The 23,380-nt window shown below is 37.1% G+C and overlaps 2 protein-coding genes across 3 annotated transcripts; both read left to right on the forward strand.

The window, feature by feature from the left end:
* Nucleotides 1–5,776: 5,776 nt before the first annotated feature.
* On the forward strand, nt 5,777–13,895 carry AGO6 (Argonaute family protein). Of its 2 annotated transcripts, XM_008231588.3 has the most exons (23): nt 5,777–6,212; nt 7,628–7,879; nt 7,963–8,168; nt 8,270–8,464; nt 8,568–8,704; nt 8,803–8,900; nt 8,993–9,090; nt 9,178–9,346; nt 9,444–9,560; nt 9,641–9,748; nt 9,878–9,940; nt 10,087–10,200; nt 10,286–10,451; nt 10,531–10,643; nt 10,728–10,865; nt 10,952–11,082; nt 11,389–11,454; nt 12,179–12,242; nt 12,629–12,743; nt 12,835–12,908; nt 13,027–13,121; nt 13,213–13,244; nt 13,370–13,895. In XM_008231588.3, exons 2-23 carry the CDS (start codon nt 7,658–7,660, stop codon nt 13,543–13,545), a joined length of 2,697 nt encoding a protein of 898 aa, XP_008229810.2. In that variant the 5' UTR covers nt 5,777–6,212; nt 7,628–7,657; the 3' UTR covers nt 13,546–13,895. The 2 variants fall into 2 exon arrangements, with proteins under 2 accessions (XP_008229810.2, XP_088906828.1); XM_089050702.1 differs by lacking the exons at nt 12,835–12,908; nt 13,027–13,121; nt 13,213–13,244; nt 13,370–13,895 and having other exon boundaries at nt 11,389–11,473.
* Nucleotides 13,896–17,393: 3,498 nt separating this feature from the next.
* On the forward strand, nt 17,394–22,225 carry LOC103329159 (zinc finger CCCH domain-containing protein 3-like). Its single transcript, XM_008231589.2, has 7 exons — nt 17,394–17,902; nt 18,589–18,758; nt 19,033–19,086; nt 19,852–19,968; nt 20,074–20,367; nt 21,130–21,387; nt 21,533–22,225. Exons 1-7 carry the CDS (start codon nt 17,761–17,763, stop codon nt 21,875–21,877), a joined length of 1,380 nt encoding a protein of 459 aa, XP_008229811.2. The 5' UTR covers nt 17,394–17,760; the 3' UTR covers nt 21,878–22,225.
* Nucleotides 22,226–23,380: the final 1,155 nt, after the last annotated feature.

The following is a 23,380-nucleotide window of genomic DNA, read 5'->3' on the forward strand; positions in this document are numbered from 1 at the left end:
ATTAAAAATGTAACACTTTTCTGAGACTCTACGGTGCATATTATTTTAACTTTTCGACTGACTTTGGTTATTGAGAAAGTTTTTAGGGAGTTTCACTAAAACACCCAAAATGGGGGCTGAAATTATAAAAAAACTCAACACCTAAAACACTTTATAAACACACCCAAAATCCATCATTACACACACTCAAAACTCATTTATAAACACACCAAAAAAATATACAATTGTTGATTTTGGGTGTGTTTCTATGTTTAAATAGTGTTTGGGTTTTTTTATAAATACATGTCTATGATTGGGTTTATTTATAAATTTGTAAAGTTTTTATCCATGTATGTTATATTGCTAATAAGATGACTCCCTTTACAATTTTTGTCATTTATATTCTTTATTCTTATTGATCTAATAAATTTATATCGTCTTTTTGTAAGTAAAGAATGTAACCTTTTCATCCATAATGGTCGATCATATAGTCAACAAAAGATATTAATTAATTCAAAACATCAAAGCTCTTTTTGTTGACATTATTAAGGCTCAATTATTTGAAGAGATGACCACCAAATTTTTCCCTAAATAGAACTCTTATATTGAACGAGAAAATCATATTTATATTATGTTATCAAACTGTTAATCAAGCTAGCGGGTCTCCCAAGCAAACATTAAACAAAGCATTATTGTCAATAATGTTGATTATTGACGCAACCCTACTTCGTCGGATCCAAGGCAGGCATGCAAAGAATAAGCTCATTGTTGGGAAACACAGTCTTCAAGGATGGATGCTCTTGCTTCAAACTTCAAACCCCGAGGCACGACTCTTCATTGTTGTTTTAGGTCACAAACTGTTTTAACAAGACACGTAAATGGACCTAAAACTTGACAAGAAACAGACAATGCGTGCTTGCCCAAATTCGAGCGTATGTCTAAATTTCCTCAGCATGAAAAATATATTAATTCCCAGTTTTATAATGTATTGGAAGTACATAAAATAAAGTAAATTAATGAAAATTTGGAAGCCCAGAAAAGTACATAAAGGTGAAAGGTTGCGTATGGCAGCTACGTATACTCGGTCCTAGTTTGAAAAAACTTGGGGTTAATAATTGAAAATTGTACTGTGTATGTGGGTTGCTTGTACGTACGCCGAACTGGACAGGTTGACAATGGGAATGGGGATGTGGCTACGTTATCTTGGGAAGCAATACGAAAGCTATAGCTATAGAATCAATAATTAGAAGGGGGAGGGGGGGACGGGGGGTTTATTTTTCTTTGGTGGAACAATAATTTGTGGTTTTGGATGGTTTCGTGAGAAATGTGACAAAAGATATTACTGACTATGAAGGAATTACTTCACCCAACAAGTATTGACTTGTTTGCGGATAAGCAGCACAAGTAACTATATATTGCTTGACTTTCAGATTAGTTCGAATCTCCACGACATCATAGTTGTGTGTATATATAAAATTCTCATCATCGTAGTTTAGACTATCACTTGTACTAAAAAAAGAAGCACAAGTAACAATATTGTTTGTATGAAAATGTTTTCTAATTCGAACCTCTATTGTGCAACTAGATTTGTATTTGAATATATACACTAAATTGACAGTCTAATGGTATAAAATGTCATGCTTAGCAAGAGAATATCACCCTTTGTTTCGATAGTACTAACTCTTTGGTATTAGATTGCGTTTATCATAATTCCGTTGGAATCGCTAAGTTCTGCTGATCAAAACAATTGAGTCCTATTTGTATCGGGCCCACGTAAATACTTTCAAGTGGCAACCAGCCACTAGACAAGCAAGCTCCAGCAAAATATGGCACCCAGGTCGCTGCACATGTTAGAAGCCCAGCCTGCACAGATATCTCTCTTGGATTACAAGGCCCATAACTTTTCATTCTGGCACAAGAATTCTATAGTAATGGTCTTATATATGGCCCTTAAGTGAGATCTTATCTTTTAACAGTTAAATTAAATTAGTTAGTTTGATCAAACGGTTAAGAGATAAGATCTCACATAAGAACCATATATAAGGCCCTCACTATAGAATGACTTCATTGTGGCTGGGGACCATCCCAAACTTGTTTGCTGTTGTGATTAATGTGAACTTTTCTTTTCTCTTTTTTTATTTTATATTTTTTAATACAAAATGATATTGGGGAAGAGGTGAAGTTTTTTCACACACACTGTCAATGAGCCATGGAAGGCCGAACGAAAAATGCTATAATGAGGGGGTTGAGGAGGTTGTGGGAGGGGTTCAATCCCACTATCCAACAAGAAATAGAAAATAGTGGACTCGAATTTTTTTAATGATTGAATGGTTGGATTGAACCCCTCATTGAACCCCGCTTTATCAAAATCCCCCCTCATTGTAGAAGCTCCAGGCTCAAACATGATTCTGCAAATCAAGTCCCAAGCTAGACCCACTGGCAACTTTTCTTTCCTCTTCACATGCATCAAATTACTCACAGACCATCATGCACCTAGAATCTCTATAGTTTTAAATCAATAATAAAGTGAAGCTGTAGCTCTCAAATACCGTTAGTATTGTAATACAGTATAAAGTTATTAAATAACATACTGTATAGAGCATATAAATCAAAAGGATAACAGAAGCAGATGGAACCCCAAAACAACGTGATTTATGTACATATATGAAGATAGGTCCCCACAGCAATGCAAATGACACAGTGTGACGTAAAGGGCTCATGATGATCTGAGAGTAGCCTTCACGGGTTTTGAATCAGACATACAAGTTGGGTTGGTTGGATGGAGCACTCGAGTATGTGAAATTAATGCTTGCAGCAGAGTCTGAGCTTATATTGTACCCCTGGAATGGCCAGAGACATGTCACCAGGCCACTTACGGGCTTTCAATTTGGCCAATACCCTACTTTAATTACCAAAACAAAATAAAGAAACATTGGTTTATGCCAATGATTTTACTTTTGGGACATTTTGGAAAAAGCAAAAGGAGAGAGAAAAATTTTAAAAGAAGCAAAAATGGACAAAAATGCCCTTATTTATTTTTAGATTTCCTAATGAATTCAATACATTTGCATGTCTTTGATTTGAAAGTTGAGTGGTTTTTTTGTCTTTTTTAAAAAAGCTTTGCTTTTTCCAAAAGTGAAATTTTTTTTATGTATAAAACCTAAAAAACCTTTTACTTTTTCTCATGTCTCTCTTCAACATGTTTTTCGAGAAATTAATACGGTAGCAGATTTTTTTGACCAAAAAGGGACAATTTATTGATAATACTTGTATTTAATTTCTTTCAACTTCCTGTGAATATTAGTTACAAAGTTAATTTTGATTTGTATAGTCATCATATCGGACACAGATATTCTTTATAATAATTTTTTCTTTAAAAAAAGAAAAAAAAAAGAAAAAAGGATTTTACTTTTTCTTTAGCAGAACAAATAAAAAAGGCTTTCAAGGTTTGATTTTGGTTTGAAAATTTTACATATAAGGTGACAAACAAAAAGTTCAAAAGGCCATTAATATAGGAGGCCATAATATCTGAGATTGACTTTACAATAGTGCAGGTCCCAATTCTGAGAGAATTGCAGCAGCAGCAGCAAAGGGTATAATTATTACATAAGACATGAGAATTAGGGTTTGGGGGGTTTTGGTTTTGTGTGATTTTGGAAAGGTAGCAGAGAGAGGGACAAAAGGAACAGTGAATAAAGTAGCGGTTTGCTGAAGAGACCCATCTGTAGCTAAACTCCTAGGGCTTTGTTCTTGATCTTTCTCCATCTGTATCAGCAGAGAGAGAGAGAGAGAGAGAGAGAGAGAGAGAGAGAGATGAGTGGTTTTGAATTGCAAGGCAGAGATTTGCTTGAAAAAGATTACATCTGGTGAGAAATTCAATGGTCAAAACCCACTCTGTTCTTTTTTCTTGTTTTTTGTTCTTACTTATCGAAATGGTCAAAGCTACCTTTGCATGCATGTAATGCAATTTTTTCTGATACACAGATGTATGGTATAAGTTGCAAGCAAAATAAATGCACCACTTCTCATCTCACATTGGATTAAATTTGTGAACCAGTAATTAGGTCAGATTTCTTTAAAAAAACATAAATTTTTTCAATCTCTCATCTAAAGTTGAATATAATAAACATACTTTTATCAGTTGTAAAAAGTTTAGTACAGGATATGGCAGTAGTAGAATTCTAAAAAAGCAGAAGGGAACTTACTGTTTGAAAAAACAAGAACAAAAGCACAAAAAAGAAGTCTTAATCCGGAAATAGAGTCGGTTTTTGAATCCCAAGAGAACAAATTCTCATTATGCCTAGTGTCTGCCCTAGCTTGAAAACGACACATCACCTTATTTTTCCATTAAAGAGCCAATTATACCCATCAGCCTTTATTTCATTCTGTGACCACTCCCTCAATATAAATAGCATCATATATCCCATCCCCTTCTCTATCTTCATGGCACTGTTTCACCAGTCTTGTACTGGTGGTCAACCCTAATAATACCTACATGCCCCTCCTTCATCTTCTCCAAGCTCTCTGGTTCCCACTCACTTTCTCTTGGTCTCAGCCATGGCTCTGTTGATGTTCATGGGTCTCGTGGCTCACCCAGTAGGTCAAGTGGTTTGTTGCATAGGGGAAGAAAAGAGAAAGATGTGCTGGTAGAAGTCATGGCGATATCTCTTCTGAGCTTATTCTTGTTATGTTTATTTTTTTGATTTTTTTAACTCCACGAAGAATGTTCGAGTTTTCTTGACCTTGCAAGCCCGACAGTGCAAAAGTACAGGTCAAGATAGCTCAATATGCAAACACCCCATCTCGGGTTCGTGGATCTTCTTCTCCCCCTTCTATCCCTCCTGAGCTAGCTATGTTATCTCCAACCACAGTGTTGCATGGGTTGCAAAGATGATGATGTATTTTTCTTTTTCTTTTTCTTTTTGATGTTTTTGCTATGGCATTCTTCATCTTTAAAATACATGTGTATGCTTTGACGATGCAAAGCCTTGTTGCTTGTAAATGAAAAGCTTGTATTTTTAGAAAATGATTGTTTTCTAGCTTTTCTCTTATCAAAATTAATTACCCGGTTTAAAGATCTGCTCTTAAACTCTTAATTCAAGATTTTAAATATTATTTGTGATTAAGATCTTAAAATGGAAAGAGGAAACTGTGCATTTATCCAACTTTATCTAAAGGATTATTGCATTAGCCTATCCAATCCAATCCAATCCAAGTCTACTCATACTGGGTTTGCAATCACCAATTATTTTGGCTGTTAGTTCATAACTCATAGTCTACCTACCAATACGTATAAATCCCCCTCTTTTTTAAGTGGAAAAAATGTGTGATTAGCTATTATGCAGTTGTGGGTTAACACAGGTGGTCATGACAGTGAGCCCATCTGCCCGCTTTCTTGTACCCGGGTTCAAATCCTCATTTCCGCATATTAGATTATCGATGGTTGAAGAATAAAAAGACTAGCGCTATTGTTCCATTGATGTTTTTCCTTGTTGATACATTGGGGGCCTGTAGCCCAAAAGACCAGAACAAAGCCTAGAACTAGAAAGGCCCGAAATGGCCTTGATGAATAAGCTGCATGAAAGCCCATAGCTGGCCACAGTGGCCTTGACCTTGTTTGGTGCTTTGACTAAGCAACGGCGCACATTCAACAATCAGAGCCGTTAAACAATTATACCAACACACCATTGGACGGCTCTCTTTAATTAGTTAGCTTTAGACTTTCATGAACCTCATCGCACACCCAATGGCTATGGCAAACCATATACTCAAATGACCAAAATAGCCCTATACTTCACCCAGAATTACACAAAATTCCACGTCCATCTGGCCCCAACACTTGGCTGTGCGACTATCGGAATGCCACTCTAACGCCACGAGCAATTCCGTACGGGACGATCAGGGTGATGCCTCACCCAACATCCATTGGATCCACGAGAAAAACACGGTGCTGATATCAACTTGCTATCAAATCAGATTGGACGGCTGACATAATTCACCTGCATTTTCCCTGTGGAAAACGAATTTTTGGTTTTCCATTAAAAATTTGAAATTCATCTAAATTGCAACACAGCAGTACATGACCAAATTTATTTCCTAAAAGAGCCTCTCTTTCCCTCCATGCGCTCGCTCTCTCTCTCAAGCCGATAGAGAGGGACTCTTCGAATTCTCTCACTCCCAACTTTCAGTGGCTCTGCTAAACCCTAGACGAAGCTCGTTCCGCAGCTCTCACAGTACGATTCTCGCTCTAAGCTTTGCTTTCTCACTCTTTCTCTTGCTCTGCATTCCGCGATTTCGTTCATGCATCGCTCTGTGCTCATTTCGTCTACTTTGTTAGGGAATTTTTTTCGCTTTTCATATTTTTAACTTTGCTTGAATCGGCTAACACTGTAATGTTTTGGAAGAAATTTGCGAGTCGCTTGCTGCATTGCCTTCTGGAAGTCTCCAGAAAACTTTGTTTCTCGTTAATGCAATCTATGTTTTGTGCTTGCGTTAGTGTTGATTTTAGTCATTTTTGTTTATTTTTCAGTTATTTTTTATTTTTATTTTTTACTTCTCTCCCTCGCTTCTCCAGTCCTCAAATTGATAGCGTTGCTTACCTTATAGCATACGCAAATAATATTTATTTATTAATTTTCCAGATTTTGATATTCGTTTATGGTGTCTTGATATTTCACCTTCACCTGCCAGTAACTTGTCAAAATTTCAAGCAATTCACGTATGTCATTGTATTTGTATGTCTACATATTTTCCACATTTCACATATTTTTGTTTTATTTTACTATATACCTCGGAATTATTTTTTTTCATCTATAAAGTATCTCAGGTATGATTATTTTCTCTTGCTTCTATTGCTGTTTTTTTTTTTTTTTTTTTTTTGTCAATTATTTTCATTTGATATATTTCTTCTGTCAATCTTAATATAACTTATCTTCATAGTTTTGAACTTTTATTTTCCTTTTATTTTATAGTGATCTAACACATGGAAAACATTCTACATTTGGATTTGTGGTCATATTTGTGTTAGTGCCTTTATGTCTCTTTTATCTCAGTTATCCCTTCTAAATTTATATATGGTATGTTTGGTACAGAATGTGTGACTAATTTCGGGTTGTTATGGTGTGTTTTGAGAAGAGTCTCTTGTCCTCATTTTAGAAAACTCTTTATCCTGTTTTATATGGTTACCCTTCAACTTTGAAAAAAAAAAAAAAAAAAACTCAAGGGATTTGTAATCTTAATTATCTGAGAGAAAAATCTGATTATAATGCACATGAAAGTTCATATGTAATAGTTGAGTAGTTAGCTTGATTTGCTTCCATCTAGTACTGTTTGTAACTTTGGTTCTGACTGAAGCAGTACTTTCTGCATCAGAGCCAAGATCCGAGCAATTACAGCGTTTTACTGAACTTAGAGCTCTTCTATAGTCTAACCAAATTAAAAAAATCAAGTGATGTCAAATGATCTATCAGGAAATTTATGGTTATGCTTTCAACCTTTTTGGCAGATTTTGCTATGTAACCTTAAGGGAATCATGAATGTTTGACAAGCTGAGTTTATGTATAAGCATATTTGTTTCTGTTCAGTTTCCGTGAGGATGGGAATTAGTCCGTTGTTCACCTAATTAGTTTTGATCTTCCTTGCTTTAAAGCCTTGCAGATCATATTTATTCAAGTGAACAATGGAGGATGTAGCTGGCCCTGGAAATGCCGGTGGGGACCCACATTCGTCCCCACCTTCTCCGACCATACCCCCTAATTTGAAGCCAGAACTAGTGGCTCCTCCGAAATATTCTATTATGAGTAGGTGTGGGACTGGAACTACTGGACAAACGATACCGTTGCTTGCAAACCACTTTAAAGTTTCTGTGAATGTTCCAGATGCTGTATTTTACCAGTATTTTGTATGTTTACCTCCTGCGACTCTTCTCTTTACATGCAGTTTATTGTATCTAGTACCAATTTCTTAATGCCATGCTATTTGCAGGTTCGTATTACTTCAGAAGATAAGATAGCTGTTGAAGGCAAGGGAATTGGGAGAAAACTGATTGACAGGCTTTATCAAACATACTTTTCAGAACTTGGTGGTAAAAAGTTTGCATATGATGGGGACAAAGCTCTGTACACACTGGGTCCTCTGCCACAGAGAAGGCTTGAGTTTTCTGTTGTGCTGGAGGAGACATTTGCAAAGCAGTTTGTCCTATTCCTTTTTCCTGGTCTTGGTTTAAAAGTTCTTTTTTATTCTCTTATCAACAATTCATTTGTATTGTCCAACTGGCATTCTTGTGTGTTAGTGAAAATGGGAGCCCCCTGGCTGACAAACGGTCAAGACGTTCTTTTCAGTCAAAAACTTTCAACGTAGAAATAAGCTATGCTGCCGAAATACCTCTGAAGTCAATCGCTCTTGCCCTGAGAGGAGTGGATATAGATAATACTCAGGATGCATTGAAAGTGCTTGATATCATTCTGCGGCAGCAAGCAGCTAACACGTACCTCTCTCTCACTCATATGTTGACTATGTTCTTTTTCAACTGTACTCTGTTCTTCTGTGAACTCTAAATTTGTTTAATTATGACCATTAAACATGCACAGGGGGTGTCTTCTAGTACGACAATCATTCTTTCATGATGACTCCAGAAACTTTGTTGATGTTGGAGCAGGTGTAAAGGGTGTTCGGGGATTTCATTCCAGTTTCCGTCCAACACAGGGTGGCTTGTCCTTGAATATGGGTACCAGATCTTGTGATTTGGTTTCTTTAGTCTTCAAAACTCACTAGCATTGTTGTCACTTGTTTTGTTGACATTTTTGTTTCCATTTATTTGTGCAGATGTATCTACAACGATGATCCTAACGCCTGGACCTGTCATTGATTTTCTGATAACCAACCAGGATGTACGAGAAGCTCGCTACATTGATTGGGTTAAGGTAAAAAAGAAAACTGCTAAATCTTATACTAAAGGTTCAGATTTCAGCATCAACTTTAGTCTGTTAAATTTCAATTTCATGGTAACATACAGGCCAAGAAAATGCTGAAAAATATGAGGATTAACGCAAGGCACCGTAACATGGAATTCAAAGTAATAGGCTTAAGTGAGAAGCCCTGTAATCAACAATAGTATGTGCTTATCTCCTAAAAGTTTGTTTCCTACTTCTTCACATCTGAAAAACTTCCTAATTTTTGGCCCTTTTTTTTTCCTTCAAGTTTCCCTATGAAGTTAAAAAGTGGCAATGGCACAACTGAGGGTCAGACTGTGGAGATTACTGTGTATGAGTATTTTACTAAGCACTGTGGTGTAGAACTCACCTCTTCCCAATACATGCCATGCCTTGATGTTGGCAAGCCAAAAAGGCCCAACTATCTGCCACTGGAGGTGTGCAAATTTCTTTTGCTTATTATATCATTGTTTGTTAGTCTTATCCTCTGTCTGAGATCGTGATTTGTGTTCCTCCCCCAACGAGGTGTTTTAGCTCTGTTCGCTTGTTTCACTACAACGGTATACAAAGGCTTTATCTTCAATGCAGAGGGCATCCTTAGTTGAAAAATCAAGGCAGAAGCCTCATGAAAGAATACGAACTGTGACTGATGTAAGTTTGCAGGTCACTGAATTTTCTTCTTTGACCACATGTTGTAATATTCTTTTTGCTCATTTGCTTTGCTATTGCAGGCAGTGAAAAAATACCAGTATGATGATGATCCTATGCTTGCTACATGTGGTATTTCTATAGAGAAGCAATTGACTCAGGTCAATGGCCGTGTTCTCGAGACTCCAAAGGTAAACAGTTTCTGTATATTTGGATGTGTCCGTAGAGGTGGGGAGAAAGAGAGTGAGTGAGGAGTGTGCCCTCTTCACTCAATCAACTATCAGCTCTCTTTTTAATGCATTCTTTCCTTTGATGAACAGTTAAAGGTTGGTAACAGTGACGACTGCATCCCTCATAAGGGACGATGGAATTTCAACAATAAGGTATTTATTTCTACGCTTTCTAAAATTCATTTATCAGTTGCTCTCTGAGAAAGAGGTTGCACTGTTTTGTTTCCTTCATTACTACTAGTTGAATTTGATTTTAGCTTATTGAACTTAATTCTGCTTGCAATTCCCTAATCTACCAGACACTTTTCAACCCTACTCGCATTGACCGTTGGCTTGTTGTCAACTTCTCTGCACGCTGTGATACCAGTCATATCTCACGGGAACTTATCAACTGTGGGAGGAAGAAGGGCATTGTAGGTTACACCATTTGCTAAGTTTTGTTTTTAGACTTATGCTGATTCTGATCTCTCTGTCTCTCTGTCTCTCCCACATGTGCAGTTTATTGAGCGTCCCTTTACATTACTTGAAGAAGATCCACAATGTAGAAGACAAAGCCCTGTAGCAAGAGTTGAAAAGATGTTCGAACAGATTCTAGCTAAGCTTCCAGGGGAACCTCAATTCATTCTTTGTGTCTTACCAGAGAAAAAAAATTGTGATATATATGGTATGGCTTTGTTATTAATAATTGACAATCAAACTCAATTTGATCCCGTAATTAGTTTATGCTCTTATACATTTTATAGGACCTTGGAAGAAAAAAAGTCTTAGTGAGTTCGGGATTGTCACACAATGCATTTCCCCTTCCAAGATTAATGATCAGTACCTGACAAATGTTCTTCTTAAGATCAATTCTAAGGCAAGAAGCTAAATGGTGAATATATCGCTACTTTAATAATTAATGGACCCTATTGATTTTTTCTGTTTGTCTAATTCTATATAGCTTGGAGGAATAAATTCTTTGTTGGCAATAGAGCACTCCTCATGTGTTCCTCTGGTTAATGATACTCCTACAATGATTCTGGGGATGGATGTCTCTCATGGGTCTCCTGGTCGCTCAGATATTCCTTCTGTTGCTGCGGTAATTACAATTCAAGTTTCTTTTTATATTTATACCAATCTGTGCATTATAGTCATTTTGTTTCTTCAATTTTGTTGGAGTTTCAGGTTGTTGGCTCTCGAAGCTGGCCACTTATTTCAAGGTACAGAGCAGCTGTTAGAACACAATCTCCTAAGCTAGAGATGATCGATGCTCTGTACAAGCCACTTGAAAATGGAACTGATGCTGGTATTATCAGGTATTTGAGCAGGGAATTTAGTATTCGTACCAGTTGATCACATGTTAAGAATTATAGTTTGCTTTCACACTTACTGGACTCTCTAATATGGCCCATTAGATATCAGAAGTCTTCACTCCCAAATTTGGTACATAAAAGTTGTGGCTATTAATCTCTTGTAACTTAAATGAGACCTGATTACAATATTGTATATTTTGTAAAAAGTTTGATGAAATTAAAAATATTTAAGATAGACTGGTGAAATTCATTTATTTAAAATTATCAATTCCAGTATACTGCTAAAGCTGGAAATGCCTTTTGTTGCAGGGAACTGCTTGTGGACTTCTATAAAACAAGCAACGGACGTAAACCAACTCAGATTATTGTCTTCAGGTATCATGACATTGTATTGGTAATTTTCTGGCTATTTTGGTATTTGAAAAAGAAATGCTAATGACCCAGTTTTGGTCTTTCAAAAGTGACTTCCTTCGAAACGAAACCGGAATACAGTCCCAAACTCACAGTATGTTTCATAATATCTTGTGGGCGCTGCAAATATAGAGTCAAGCTAAATCCACAAAGAGAAATGTACCCCTTTTGTGGTGATATCATATCATATCAGATATGGTGGATTCACTTCACATTGCAACTTGTGTAATTTATATTACTTGGTATTTTCCAGTTGGAGGCCATTCATCGTAGTCGTATTTTGATTTGAGGCAATGTGGCCACCCTTCATGGCAGGCGTTAATTTGTCATATAATATGTGTGGATGCTGCAAATATAGTCAAGCTAAATCCACAAAGAGAAATGTACCCCTTTTGTTGCCTACTGGTGGTGATATCATATTTTATGTACTATTCTTACTGAAGGATATATCTGGCCTATTTATGCTGTTACATCCTTCCATTTTACACTTAAATAGGAATATTGCTCTTTGTTTGGTTTATGCTTCTAGTGGCCCTCTTAATTTAATTAGAAACTTTTTATTTGCTTAGTTCGTTTTTCCCCCCAGTTGAACTGGTTTTTTTACTTGTGTTTGGAGCATGAAATGTGGCAACTGTCTTGTTTTTCCTACTGCTACTTGTAAAGACATGTTTTTATTTATTTATTTTAGGGACGGAGTCAGCGAATCACAATTTAATCAAGTCTTGAACATCGAGCTGGACCAAATCATAAAGGTTCTGCAATTCAATTTTTCTTTGTCCATTCAATGTAGTACTTGATTTGAAGGATGATTTACTCTCTCTTTGCTACATGTCCCAATTTGCATTTTTAGTTTTGACAGTTAATTATATCTGATCTAAGAAAAGCTTTTTATCGGAATACCCACTCAAGGCGACAATTGCTATATTTAATCAGTTAGCCTCTGGTATTTAATCCAATCATGACTTGAAATTGTTGAAATACCCAGAAGTTTAGTAGTTCCTGCCTTATTCCTGCATAAGCCCCTTTCTGCCAAGAGCATTAATGGACTGGGTTTGTCCCTAGGACCTGCTATCAACCATGTGCTGAAGTTCGTTGTTTTTTTCTCAACATTAAGATGGTCAAATTTTTATTATTACAGGCTTACCAGCACCTTGGGGAGGTTGATGTTCCAAAGTTTACTGTGATTGTTGCTCAGAAAAATCATCACACGAAGCTATTTCAAACCGGGGGTTCCACTGATAATGTTCCACCTGGTCTGCTACTTTCTGAATTTTGTTATTGCCTTTATCATTTATCTCTTTGTTTTAATGCTCTCTCTCTCTCTCTCTCTCTCTCTCTCTCCAGGGACAGTTGTGGACACAAATATTGTGCATCCAAGGAATTATGATTTCTACATGTGTGCTCATGCAGGAATGATTGTAAGCACCCGCCCCCTTACCCATTGTTTCAGCGTATTTGTTTCCCCCCAACTCAACTCAGGTGTCTAAATTCCCTTTTATCACGTTTTTTTATCTTTTGTGTTGCTTCATATGACAGGGAACTTCGCGGCCAGCACACTATCATGTCCTGGTTGATGAGATTGGATTTTCTCCTGATGGCTTGCAAAACCTAATCCACTCCCTTTCTTACGTGTAAGCTTTTCATTTTCAATCCCTTTCCATATGACTCAGCTTGAATAACCTTTCAATTGAATTTATCTAGATATATGTTTGCTTATTTCAGGTACCAAAGGAGTACAACTGCAATCTCCATTGGTAAATTAAACACACTTCTGCAATTAAATTTTTTTTCTTTTATTAAATTCTTTTCCAGTGGAAATGATAAAATCTAGTTAGTCTAGAGCTTTACTTCCATCTCACTATTACCAACCATTTTCCAGTGGCGCCCATATGTTATGCCCACCTTGCTGCTGCACAAGTGGGGCAGTTTATGAAGTTTGAAGATCTCTCAGAAACCTCATCAGGGAACGGCAGTGTCACTTCAGCTGAGAGTATCCCATTTCCAGAGCTCCCTAAGTTGCATAAGAATGTCCAGGGTTCCATGTTCTTCTGTTGAGTTGCTGCTGCTAGCTTCCCTTGTGAATAATGCTAATATGATTTTACCCTTTTGACTCTATAATTAATCTAGCGGTATAAGGGTATACGAGTAGGAAAGTCAATCCCGGCTTACTCTTAGGTAGGGCGGAGAGATAGGTGTACAGGCAGATTAGCAACCTCTTAGTCTAGTTTGTAGACAAGTTTTGAGGCTTTATATGTTGCAGGATGATATTATTGAGGTATGCTGAATTCAACAAGTAATTTTTGTCTCCTTTTTCTGGGTATGACTAGGACTTAAAGATGTTCAAAATCAAGACTTGACCATCAGGAAATGTTTTTGGAAGTAATTGACTTAATTTTTCGATGGAACTATCTTTGAAAATTTTACTTCATTCTACCTCATTGTTATTTCGTCATCAATTTTGCTCCAGGAACTCTAATACTTAATATCAATTTCGATGCAAACTGTTCTTCTTTTATGGGGATAGTGAGAAAGCTCATTGGGATGATCGCTTCAACGAGATTCTCCCACGGTTTATGTGGTGAAATGAATCACTTGCTGGCTTAAGGATGATGATGCTTTAGAAGGTGAACTAGTCCTATATTTAATATCATCTCATGTCTATACTTCTCACTATTTTCTCACGCTTGATGATATAGCTTATCTTTGCCCTTTGATCTTAGACCAACAGAATCAGTGTATTGGTCAAGTTTGGAATTCATGTTCGCATATATGTTTGGTATGATTCCGCATTTTTGGCTTCTTTCAACTTTAATTTATTTACTGTTTACCTTTTGCTTAAGCAGGGGAATTTAAATGCTTGTACAAAAATCACAGCCTAGCTTCTGTCGCAGTCAAATTCTTTTGGTAAAATGTAAGTTAGTCATGATTGACTTTTCCAAAGCATGGTTTGACCAGCCTTTATGCATGCTAATTTGTCCCCTTGTGAACTTGTTGGATATGATTCGTTTCCTAGTTTTCTTGGGACATCTGGTCTAAAAGGTTAGGATCCTGATAATCTATAGCTGGAACCAAACTAGCCAATGTGAAGGCAACTTTACTTTTAAAGTGCCTGACCGAAGACGATGTTTAACTGAGTGCAGTGTTGCCTACTTCTACTGGCTTTGCTTGACCTATTGGTTTTCAATAATTTATGTTAAAGCTTTAACGTCCTTGACCAACTGCCAACGTCCTTCTTTCTAATTATGTTTGTGTATTATCATGGTCCTCTTCCAAATGCGGCTGCTGCCTTTAGATTTCTCTCTCTCTCTCTCTCTCTCTCTCTCTCTCTCTCTCTCAACAGACCTTTCCCTGTTAGAAGGCAACAGACCTTCCAAAGGACTACTTTGGACGCCTTGACAGGTCTTTTCGATAAAAAGATGACACGTGTTGTCCTATAATTTCAATGTCAGAATTATTTCCAGGGGTTCAGTAGTTAAGGTATGAAGCCACAAATGTGACAGTTAGCTAACTTATAAAGACTTTCACATCAGGAGTGGTAAAACATTAATTAGTCCTAAGTTTACGAATTTCAACTTTTCTATTAACCGAAAATGGAAAATTCGATATGGGTAAAAATATTTCATAAGATCGTGACATAGTTGCCTGTTTGACGTTTGCCAATCAAGATGCACCCAAGTATTTCATTTACGATTAAATTTTTTGGTTTTTTTAACGCCCAACCATTTATGCTGCATCTAATAATCACATAGCCTAGTGTAGTATGGTCTGATTTGATGGCCCGTCTTGGTCTTGGATTGAATTAGAGTCAAGTCTAAACCAGTTCTCATCTCTATGTAGGATTTATAAGATACAGGACAATTTAACAAATCATTTCGATGTTACTACAATTATGTTGTTTGACTGCTTAGCTTATCAGAGAATTTTGAGAAAGAAAAAAAGAAAAGAAAACCCCGTACCCAAACCGGTGGTCAAAAGTGGAGAATACTTTATTCTCAGTTTGTTGTGGCAGAAATTAAGTTGACGTAGGAGTCAACAATAGTCCTGAGTTGCTGCCATGCGGTGAACCTAAGAAATCAGGGCCTGTGCTACAGAGCCTAAAGCGGCCAGTGAGGACTGGGACTATACAAGGGGTTCGTTAGCCAATCACAAAAATGAGTCATGACTTGGCGAGTCGTGACAAAGAAGGCCAAGGGCTCTCTCTCTCTCTCTCTCTCTCTCTCTCTTTCTCTCTCGGTGTCTGGACATGACACTTTCTACGCTGCCAATTGGTGGTGGTCCACTGGGTCGAATCTAATTGCCCACCCTCCCCCGGGACCCACACCTGCTAGTGTAGTGTGAATTGTGCAAAGAGATTTCTTGGGGCAAAATTAACCTCTTTGGACCATCGTACCCTTCCCAATCCCAGATGAGTCCCCCTTTACGGTAATTAATTTAATTCCACTCAATTACAGTGATAGCGACACCCAGCGAACTGCTTGGGGTCTCAGTTTTTTATATTGACCATTATACCCTTCCCCTCATTTTCTTTCCTTCTTCACAAACAATAAAAGGAAAAGGGATTTTGACCCCCAAAAAAAAAGGAAAAGGGTTTTATAATGTTTGAACTGGTTCAGTTCTTCGCTGCCACTTGAAAAAAAGACAAAACTATCGACAACGTTGGTGCACACGTTTAGAAAATCCTCCACCTCTGATAAATGCATAGATCTTGTCCATGGTGGTGGCCAACCTGGCTATATATATGGGTGATCCTATGATATCCTTATTGCTACTAGTAGCGTGAAGCATGACATTTGTTTATAGGATGAGGCATGGATCTTTCTCTATCCACAATTTCATGTTCCAATTGTAGTAGATATTTCCCACCACAACCACTGGAGTGCTAGTCCTCTACAAATGTGATTGAGGAACTATACATACACTAAGAAATAAATAGTACACTTCGAAATGATTTTATCATATTAACATAAACGTGTCATTTTTTTATTCTCAAGTGTTGTTTGAGGTCAAGTAGGGTAGTTGGCAGATCAATTAATGCGTGAAAAAAAAAGTACATCTTCAAAATGATTTTAGCATATTAACATAAACATGTCGTTTTCTCATTCTCACTCACTGCTTGTGATTAAAAGGAATGGTTGGTAGAAGAATTAATATGCATAATTAATTAAACATGACTGTGAGTTACTAAACTTGATTGGCATTTCAATATTTGAGTTACAATTCAAGATCTATGGGTTTCACTAATTAACTCCGCTATATAATTTTAGATCTTGTGGTCGAAATCTCACACCTCCCCCTAACTTTCATCTTGCCGAAATCTCTCCTGACCTTTTAAGGGCGACAATTTTTTACATTTCTCCAAACCCAACAAAATGAAATACAAAGTGTAGTAAACAAATACTTCTTTCAGGAAGACATAAAACACTCTTCTTGTCATTATTGTAAATAACTTTTCATTGATGGGGATAGTTTCGTCTTTTACAAAATACGGTAATTTGCAAAAGATCACTCCGAATCTATTCCACTAGAATTCTGAATCCAACGATCAATATGAAATCACAGGCTTATGAACCAACGGTGATGGATTTATTCAATTATATCACATTGAATTCCTTTTTCCAAATCATAAATAGTTTCATATTAAAAATATATAATAAGAAAAAGATATTCCAGACCAAAAAATATATTTTTTTTAAAGAATAAATTCCTGATCGCCTGAATGGAGCAGTAAATAATGGCATGGGCATGTGCGCTTTAGTTTTTGACAACATGCTTCTGCATTAATCAAAGTTATTAACCAACATAATTACTCAAAATAACGCAGCATAAGAGCCCGACACGTGGTGGGCATAGATGTCTTTTCAAGCAAGGAGCTATTTAATTATTCGTACACGAGGGGATGAAACTTACTTTTTCCGGGTTCACATTCAAAGATCCCCAACAGTTCCTTGGCCTTTTTGATATAGTTGGAAAAGGAAAAGAGAAAAAAAGCATGGAGAAAAAATAAATTAATTAAATTTATATCAAATAGGAAACACATTGTCATAGCCATAATTTTATTTAGATTTCAGAGTTATATCTCTCTGATTCTCAGTCCCTTTTTTTTATGCTCCAAAAGCTTTTTTGTTTTTTTCTATCTCCTCCAGTTTCACAGTCTTTGATCACATTCACACAGCCTTTGTATTTTGATTTTTGGGTCTGTTTTTGTTGTCAATTTCTGAGATTTGGGAGTCGGCTGCTGTGATTTTCCTGACAAAGTCTGAAGCTTTTTTTATGAGTTTGATTGGCGAAACTGAGAGAAGCAGAGCAAAGCAAAACAAAGGGCGGGTGTACACAACCTCTGTGCTACCGATGCCAGACACTCGGCAGGCTCTGAAGAATGCTGTTCCGAATCAATCCGATGGTAACGTTGAAGGTAACACCGCGTTTTGATGTACCCAGTTGGGAGTATAACGATCTGATGATGGTTTTGTATTGAAATATCTCTCTTATGTTGTGGTTATGATATTTTGTGATCATGACGGTGCAATGTGTTATGTGTCGGTTTACTCTGGGAATGTATTGAATTGTTTTGATTCTGTGTTTTGTTGATGTGTTGATATTGTCATGGTTTCGGAGAACTCCAGTGGTAGGTGCAATGCATATTGTGGATTATCAAGGAATTTGTGTTTGTTCATAGTATATTAGTTGAAAATTCAGAATTTTGTTCAGTTGTTTAAAAATTTTACCTTTTTGTGACAAGTGGGTATTTAGTTGGTAAGAAATATGATGTTGATGCAAGTCATATTCTTATTGGGGTTTTGAAGAATGTTGTTTTGTATCATTGTTTAGTTGTAAATTTTTGATTCGTTTGGAGATTTCACATTATGCCTTCAAAGTTTCTTTTTTTGGGGGTTCACTTTCAGAACCAATTGAAAATTTGGTTGATCCTAGTTTACTGCTTTATTAGTACCACGTTTCGGAAGTTGTAATCTGTTGCTACTTCGTGTTAATTCTTTTGAGCAGTTCTGATATATTATACAATGCAGATTGAGGCTTTGGAAATTTGAAGATTTGATGTCCATATGTAATTTACGCATCTATTTCTTGTATCCATTGTAGAGGCATTTTGGCGGTTGAATATCAACGATAATCAAGATGGGGGCGGTGTGGCTCAGTCTAACCCATACCCTGATCGACCTGGTGAACCTGACTGCATTTATTATTTGAGGACTGGTTTGTGTGGTTATGGAAGTAATTGTCGTTTTAATCACCCTAAATATGGTTCACAGGTAATTAAGAATGTTCTTTTAATTGATATGCATGATTTCTATAGAGTGATTGCATTTTGACTGAAGTGTTGCGGCTCTTGCTAGGAGTTTTATTGATTGCTTCGACACAGCTTCTTTCTTTGCCTTTTGCAATTTTCTTGGAGTGTTGTGAGGAGTTCTATTGATTGCTTCTACACAGCTTCTCTCTTTTTTCTTTTCTGGCGCTTAACTTTGCCGAGTGTGGCTCAAATGGTATTAGTGAACTAAAACTTCTGGTACATTATTATATCTGCAGGGTGCTCAGTACAATGGAGAACTCCCTGAAAGAGTTGGACAACCTGACTGTGGGGTAAGATTTTCATTTAGTTCAGATTGTGCTGATTAAGAAGCTTCTTTCTTACTCATTCTTCTCCCTCCTTTCCTTCTTTGTATGCTTCCTTTGTTGATGTTTTCTAAGTCATATAAGATTAGAACTTCTAGGAATAAGAATAAGATTGAAAATGCGATATTGTTTTGTTCATCAGATACACTTTGTTTGGTTGAGTTTATATAAGATTGTTAGGTGTATAAATTATGTAATTGGCGATTTGAATCATCATATGAAGAGAAATATCAAATATATTGCTGATCCTGGTGGTGTGGACCTGGGAACAAACAGAACATTAGACTGGTCAATTGTTTAATAAGATCTAACCAAGTTATTCCTCTTAAAAAATGTATCTATTATATTATCCAAGTGCAGACTATTATGGAGACTGTCGGTGTGAGAATCTCTTAGGGTTAAGAAGAAACATGAAAGTTGAATGATGATATCTAGAACAAGCTTGTTCTAAAGATATTCCGATTATAGTCAGTTGTTTCCTACATCTAATGTTGTATTTGGTTATGACCTGATGCTCCTTTATTTTTTTCTTTATGGGTATTTGTTAAATTTTTTCACCATTAGTAGGCATAATCCCATGTTTCAATTAACATGGGGTTAAACATAAGACATTTTTTTCCTTTAATTCCTTTATATAGCTGTGAGATGTTGGTTCATTGGGTAAAAGAAACTTGCACACTTAGATTAATATTAACGATTGTAGCAAATGTTGCACTCTGTGCTGTGTGGCAGTATTTTCTGAAGACAGGAACTTGCAAATATGGATCAACCTGTAAATTCCATCATCCAAGGGACAGGCGTGGAGCTGGACCAGTCGTATTCAACATTTTAGGACTCCCCATGCATCAGGTTCTTGACTTACTTTTGTCACTTGAGTCCTGGTTGTTCTCAACTAGACTTTCAGAGAATAAGTGTGCTCGCCATTTTAACAATTTTTAGATTCATTAATCTCAGGAAGAAAAGTCATGTCCTTATTACATGCGAACTGGATCATGCAAGTTTGGACCTGCATGCAAGTTTCATCATCCCCAGCCTCAGACACTTGGCACTGTTTTACCTGCTTTTGGAGCTGCAGGCTCCACAGTTTTGCCTTCTTCAGGTCTACCTTATGCAGGTGGACTTTCTGCATGGTCGTTTCCAAGAGCGCCATATTTATCAGGCCCGCGTTTACAATCTCCACATTCTTACATGCCTGTTGTTCTTCCGCCCCAAGGCATTGTACCTGCCCATGGATGGAACACCTATGTGGTCAGTGTCTTATCTCTTTAATATAACAAGACGGTGACATTACTATATTATGTTCCTATTAATGCCATACATTCATGAGGAACACTAAGGTTTCTCTGCTTATATTGTGGTATTACACTGTTAAAACTGTTTTTTTTTTTGGGAGAAATGACAAGAAACTGCTTTATAGCCTTTTCAATCCATTTTCTTTTCTTTTTGAATAAGATTGCCATGGTTTCAGCTTGGAATGCGGCAAGGACACTTCAAAATTTGTCATGTAGTTTACTTCACACTGGTGCATTGTTTAGTATGAAGAGTTTATATGATCTTTAAGGGTCATTGAGAGTCATCTGTCGAAAACAGTGGAATGTACAAAGTCTTTAAGAATTTCTGATGTCATTGTCAACTATGCTGCTCCTTGCTTCTTTATATCCTTAGCTATGAAGAAATTTTCCTTCCCATTATGTGAATGCGTCCTATGGGTGGATTGAAATGTTTGTTACCCTCTTTTTCCCCCTCATGTTGGCATGTAATTATGAGTTGCTCAAGAGTCTTAACCAAACCAAAGGAAGCTGCAGCCTAATATTGTCATGTCCTGCGTCTTATGCCCTTTATTATTCAAATTTCAATGTCCTACATTATTCTTTAAAGTTGATATGGCTGCTCATAAAGGCCTTAACATTTTGCATCTTTGGTGATTTCAGTGATTGAATTTTTTGTGGACTAAAGAGGATTTGTTGCAAGTTTTCTTTATTTCTAATTCATATTTTATTTGTTTAATAGGGAAACATTAGCCCTGTGACTTCCACTGGAATTCTTGGCTCCAACCTCACATACAACTCTAGAACTCAGGGGGAGTCAGCTTCCAATGGGCAGGTTCACTTGTCAAGCTCAAGTCTCCCACATAGGCCTGATCAACCTGAATGCCGGTATTTTATGAGCACGGGGACTTGCAAATATGGAATAGATTGCAAGTACCATCACCCAAAAGAAAGGATTGCAGAATCAGCTACACACCCACTTGGGCTTCCCTCAAGACCTGTAAGTTTTATTTCTATTTTCTAGATTACAGTGATGTGCATGTTGGTTTGTGCACTGTTCAGCTCAGTTCTTATAAACAACTCAGAGAATTGTTTCGATGGTTCTTCTATCAGTATTCTTTTTTAATATACTTGCCAACTTGCAGGGGCAACCACCATGTTCATACTACATCATGTATGGAATCTGCAAGTATGGACCAACTTGCAGATTCGATCACCCGTTTGTGGAACATTCTGCTGCCTATAATTTTGGTATGAATGCTTTGCCACTTGATTCCTCCCTCCTAAGTTATCCCAGAGGCTGGTCTGTGGCCCATGGATTAGAGACTTCCCCTTCCATCTCCTCAAAATTTCCTGATGGGGTCAAAAAACCTGTGAACAAGAAGTATGAGAACTCAGATACAAAAACTGCTGAAGATTCCCCTGAACAAGCTGGTTCTGTACCACCTTCTCCAACTTCCTCAGAACCCGTACAAGACCAATCTGGTTGAAGCCAGATTTTTTTAGGTGCACTTTGCTTATTTTTTTTTTTATCAGTATCTTAAAAGGGAATATTTAATACACACTCTCCTACCCCCCCCATTTTCACCTGTGAATCTCCGGAGTTGGATAGGTTCTCTGGAGATCAATTTGATGAGCAAAAACTGGGGGGCATGGAAGCATTTTTTTGTGGTGAATAAAACGCAGGTGGAAAATTCTAAGATTCCTCTTTCTTTTTTCCTTTTTAAATTCCCTATCCCTTAAATTGTCTTTTTATTTGGATGATACCTTTTCTCCAGTTTGGCTCACTGGATGATGTTTTTATTTGTTCAAAGGAAGTTTGTGCTTTTAAACCTCAATTTTGATTGCTATTGGGTGTGGAAAATTGATTTCTTGCATTTTGTTACAAGTGACAAGAAATGGCTAAGCTGTTGGTTGTGTAAATCAGATGGTTAGAATGTGGATGATGTGGATGAGGAGTGAAAATACATAAACAACAGAGATTGATATGGTCTATGATGACACGTTGGGCTAGGTGGGTCTTCTTGTACAAAATTGCCAGTGGCTGGGCCTTGTTGGGCACCTTTACTCCCTTAAAGAATGTGGGCCAGACACGTTTCACACAACGATAACGGGGAAGAGGCAATATGGAAGGGAAAGTAGAAAACGTTTTCAAGGTTAGGAGCTATTATTGGCACTCTAAAATAATCATCGTGAACTTCTTTCTGATGAAGAAAAATAACATAGAAATGAGTGTAGGATTACTATATTGTAGTGTAAATAGCAATTATGTAGATTTGAACTTAGAGAAAATTAATAATTAAGAATATTAAGTCTACGAAAATCGGTAGTACTAACTTTTGTGGCTAGTCCGAGTGGTGAGAAATAGAAGGAAAGCGAGTTAGAATTAGGATAGTTTAATAGTTTTATCTCTTTCTAATTTACCAACAAAAGAAAACATATGGTTTAATCCTCACCTTAATATAAAATTTGTACCTATGTTTTGTAATAATTTATTATTTAAAAATTTAATATTAGCAAACAAAACCACTTATTTTATCACGCACACATTTTTTCTTTACGGGATGAATTATACGATGGACTTTATGATGCTCAAGACATGGTCACATGCACAGAGGTCCCGAGTCACGTGACAGAGCGGCATCAAAATATTTCCATCCAGAATCTCTGTGATCCAATTAAATAGGGTCCCACACCTACCACGCGCATTTAATCATCCCCCGCACCAGTCAAACTCTCTGTTCACCACGACCGTCTGATCAATGATTTAACAACGACCAAACCACCTTTTGCCACAATTACCACTATACCCCTCGTTGGCGCAAGCAAGCAATCAAGCAAAGTCACCGGCAGCCCCATCTCTTTTTGCGCAGGTTGCGTACGATACCATCTACTTTTCTTCCCCGCAAAACTAAAACCCCAAAAAAGCTGCCCCTGCTGATGCTAACGTGCGCTTGTGGCAATCCCGCAAACAAAGCAACGAAACGCAACCG

This window comes from Prunus mume, linkage group LG4, assembly GCF_029339155.1.
Source record: "Prunus mume cultivar Tortuosa linkage group LG4, ASM2933915v1, whole genome shotgun sequence".
Classification (NCBI taxonomy): domain Eukaryota; kingdom Viridiplantae; phylum Streptophyta; class Magnoliopsida; order Rosales; family Rosaceae; genus Prunus; species Prunus mume.

What these genes read in the sequence shown, in the direction of transcription:
- AGO6 (XM_008231588.3), top strand. Translation starts at nt 7,658, where the DNA reads ATGGAGGATGTAGCTGGCCCTGGAAATGCCGGTGGGGACCCACATTCG. An exon ending in GCTACATTGATTGGGTTAAG is followed by an intron (nt 8,901 to 8,992) that starts GTAAAAAAGAAA and finishes GGTAACATACAG; the next exon opens with GCCAAGAAAATGCTGAAAAA. An exon ending in GTGGGAGGAAGAAGGGCATT is followed by an intron (nt 10,201 to 10,285) that starts GTAGGTTACACC and finishes CCACATGTGCAG; the next exon opens with TTTATTGAGCGTCCCTTTAC.
- LOC103329159 (XM_008231589.2), top strand. Translation starts at nt 17,761, where the DNA reads ATGAGTTTGATTGGCGAAACTGAGAGAAGCAGAGCAAAGCAAAACAAA. An exon ending in TTGGACAACCTGACTGTGGG is followed by an intron (nt 19,087 to 19,851) that starts GTAAGATTTTCA and finishes GCTGTGTGGCAG; the next exon opens with TATTTTCTGAAGACAGGAAC. An exon ending in TAGGACTCCCCATGCATCAG is followed by an intron (nt 19,969 to 20,073) that starts GTTCTTGACTTA and finishes CATTAATCTCAG; the next exon opens with GAAGAAAAGTCATGTCCTTA.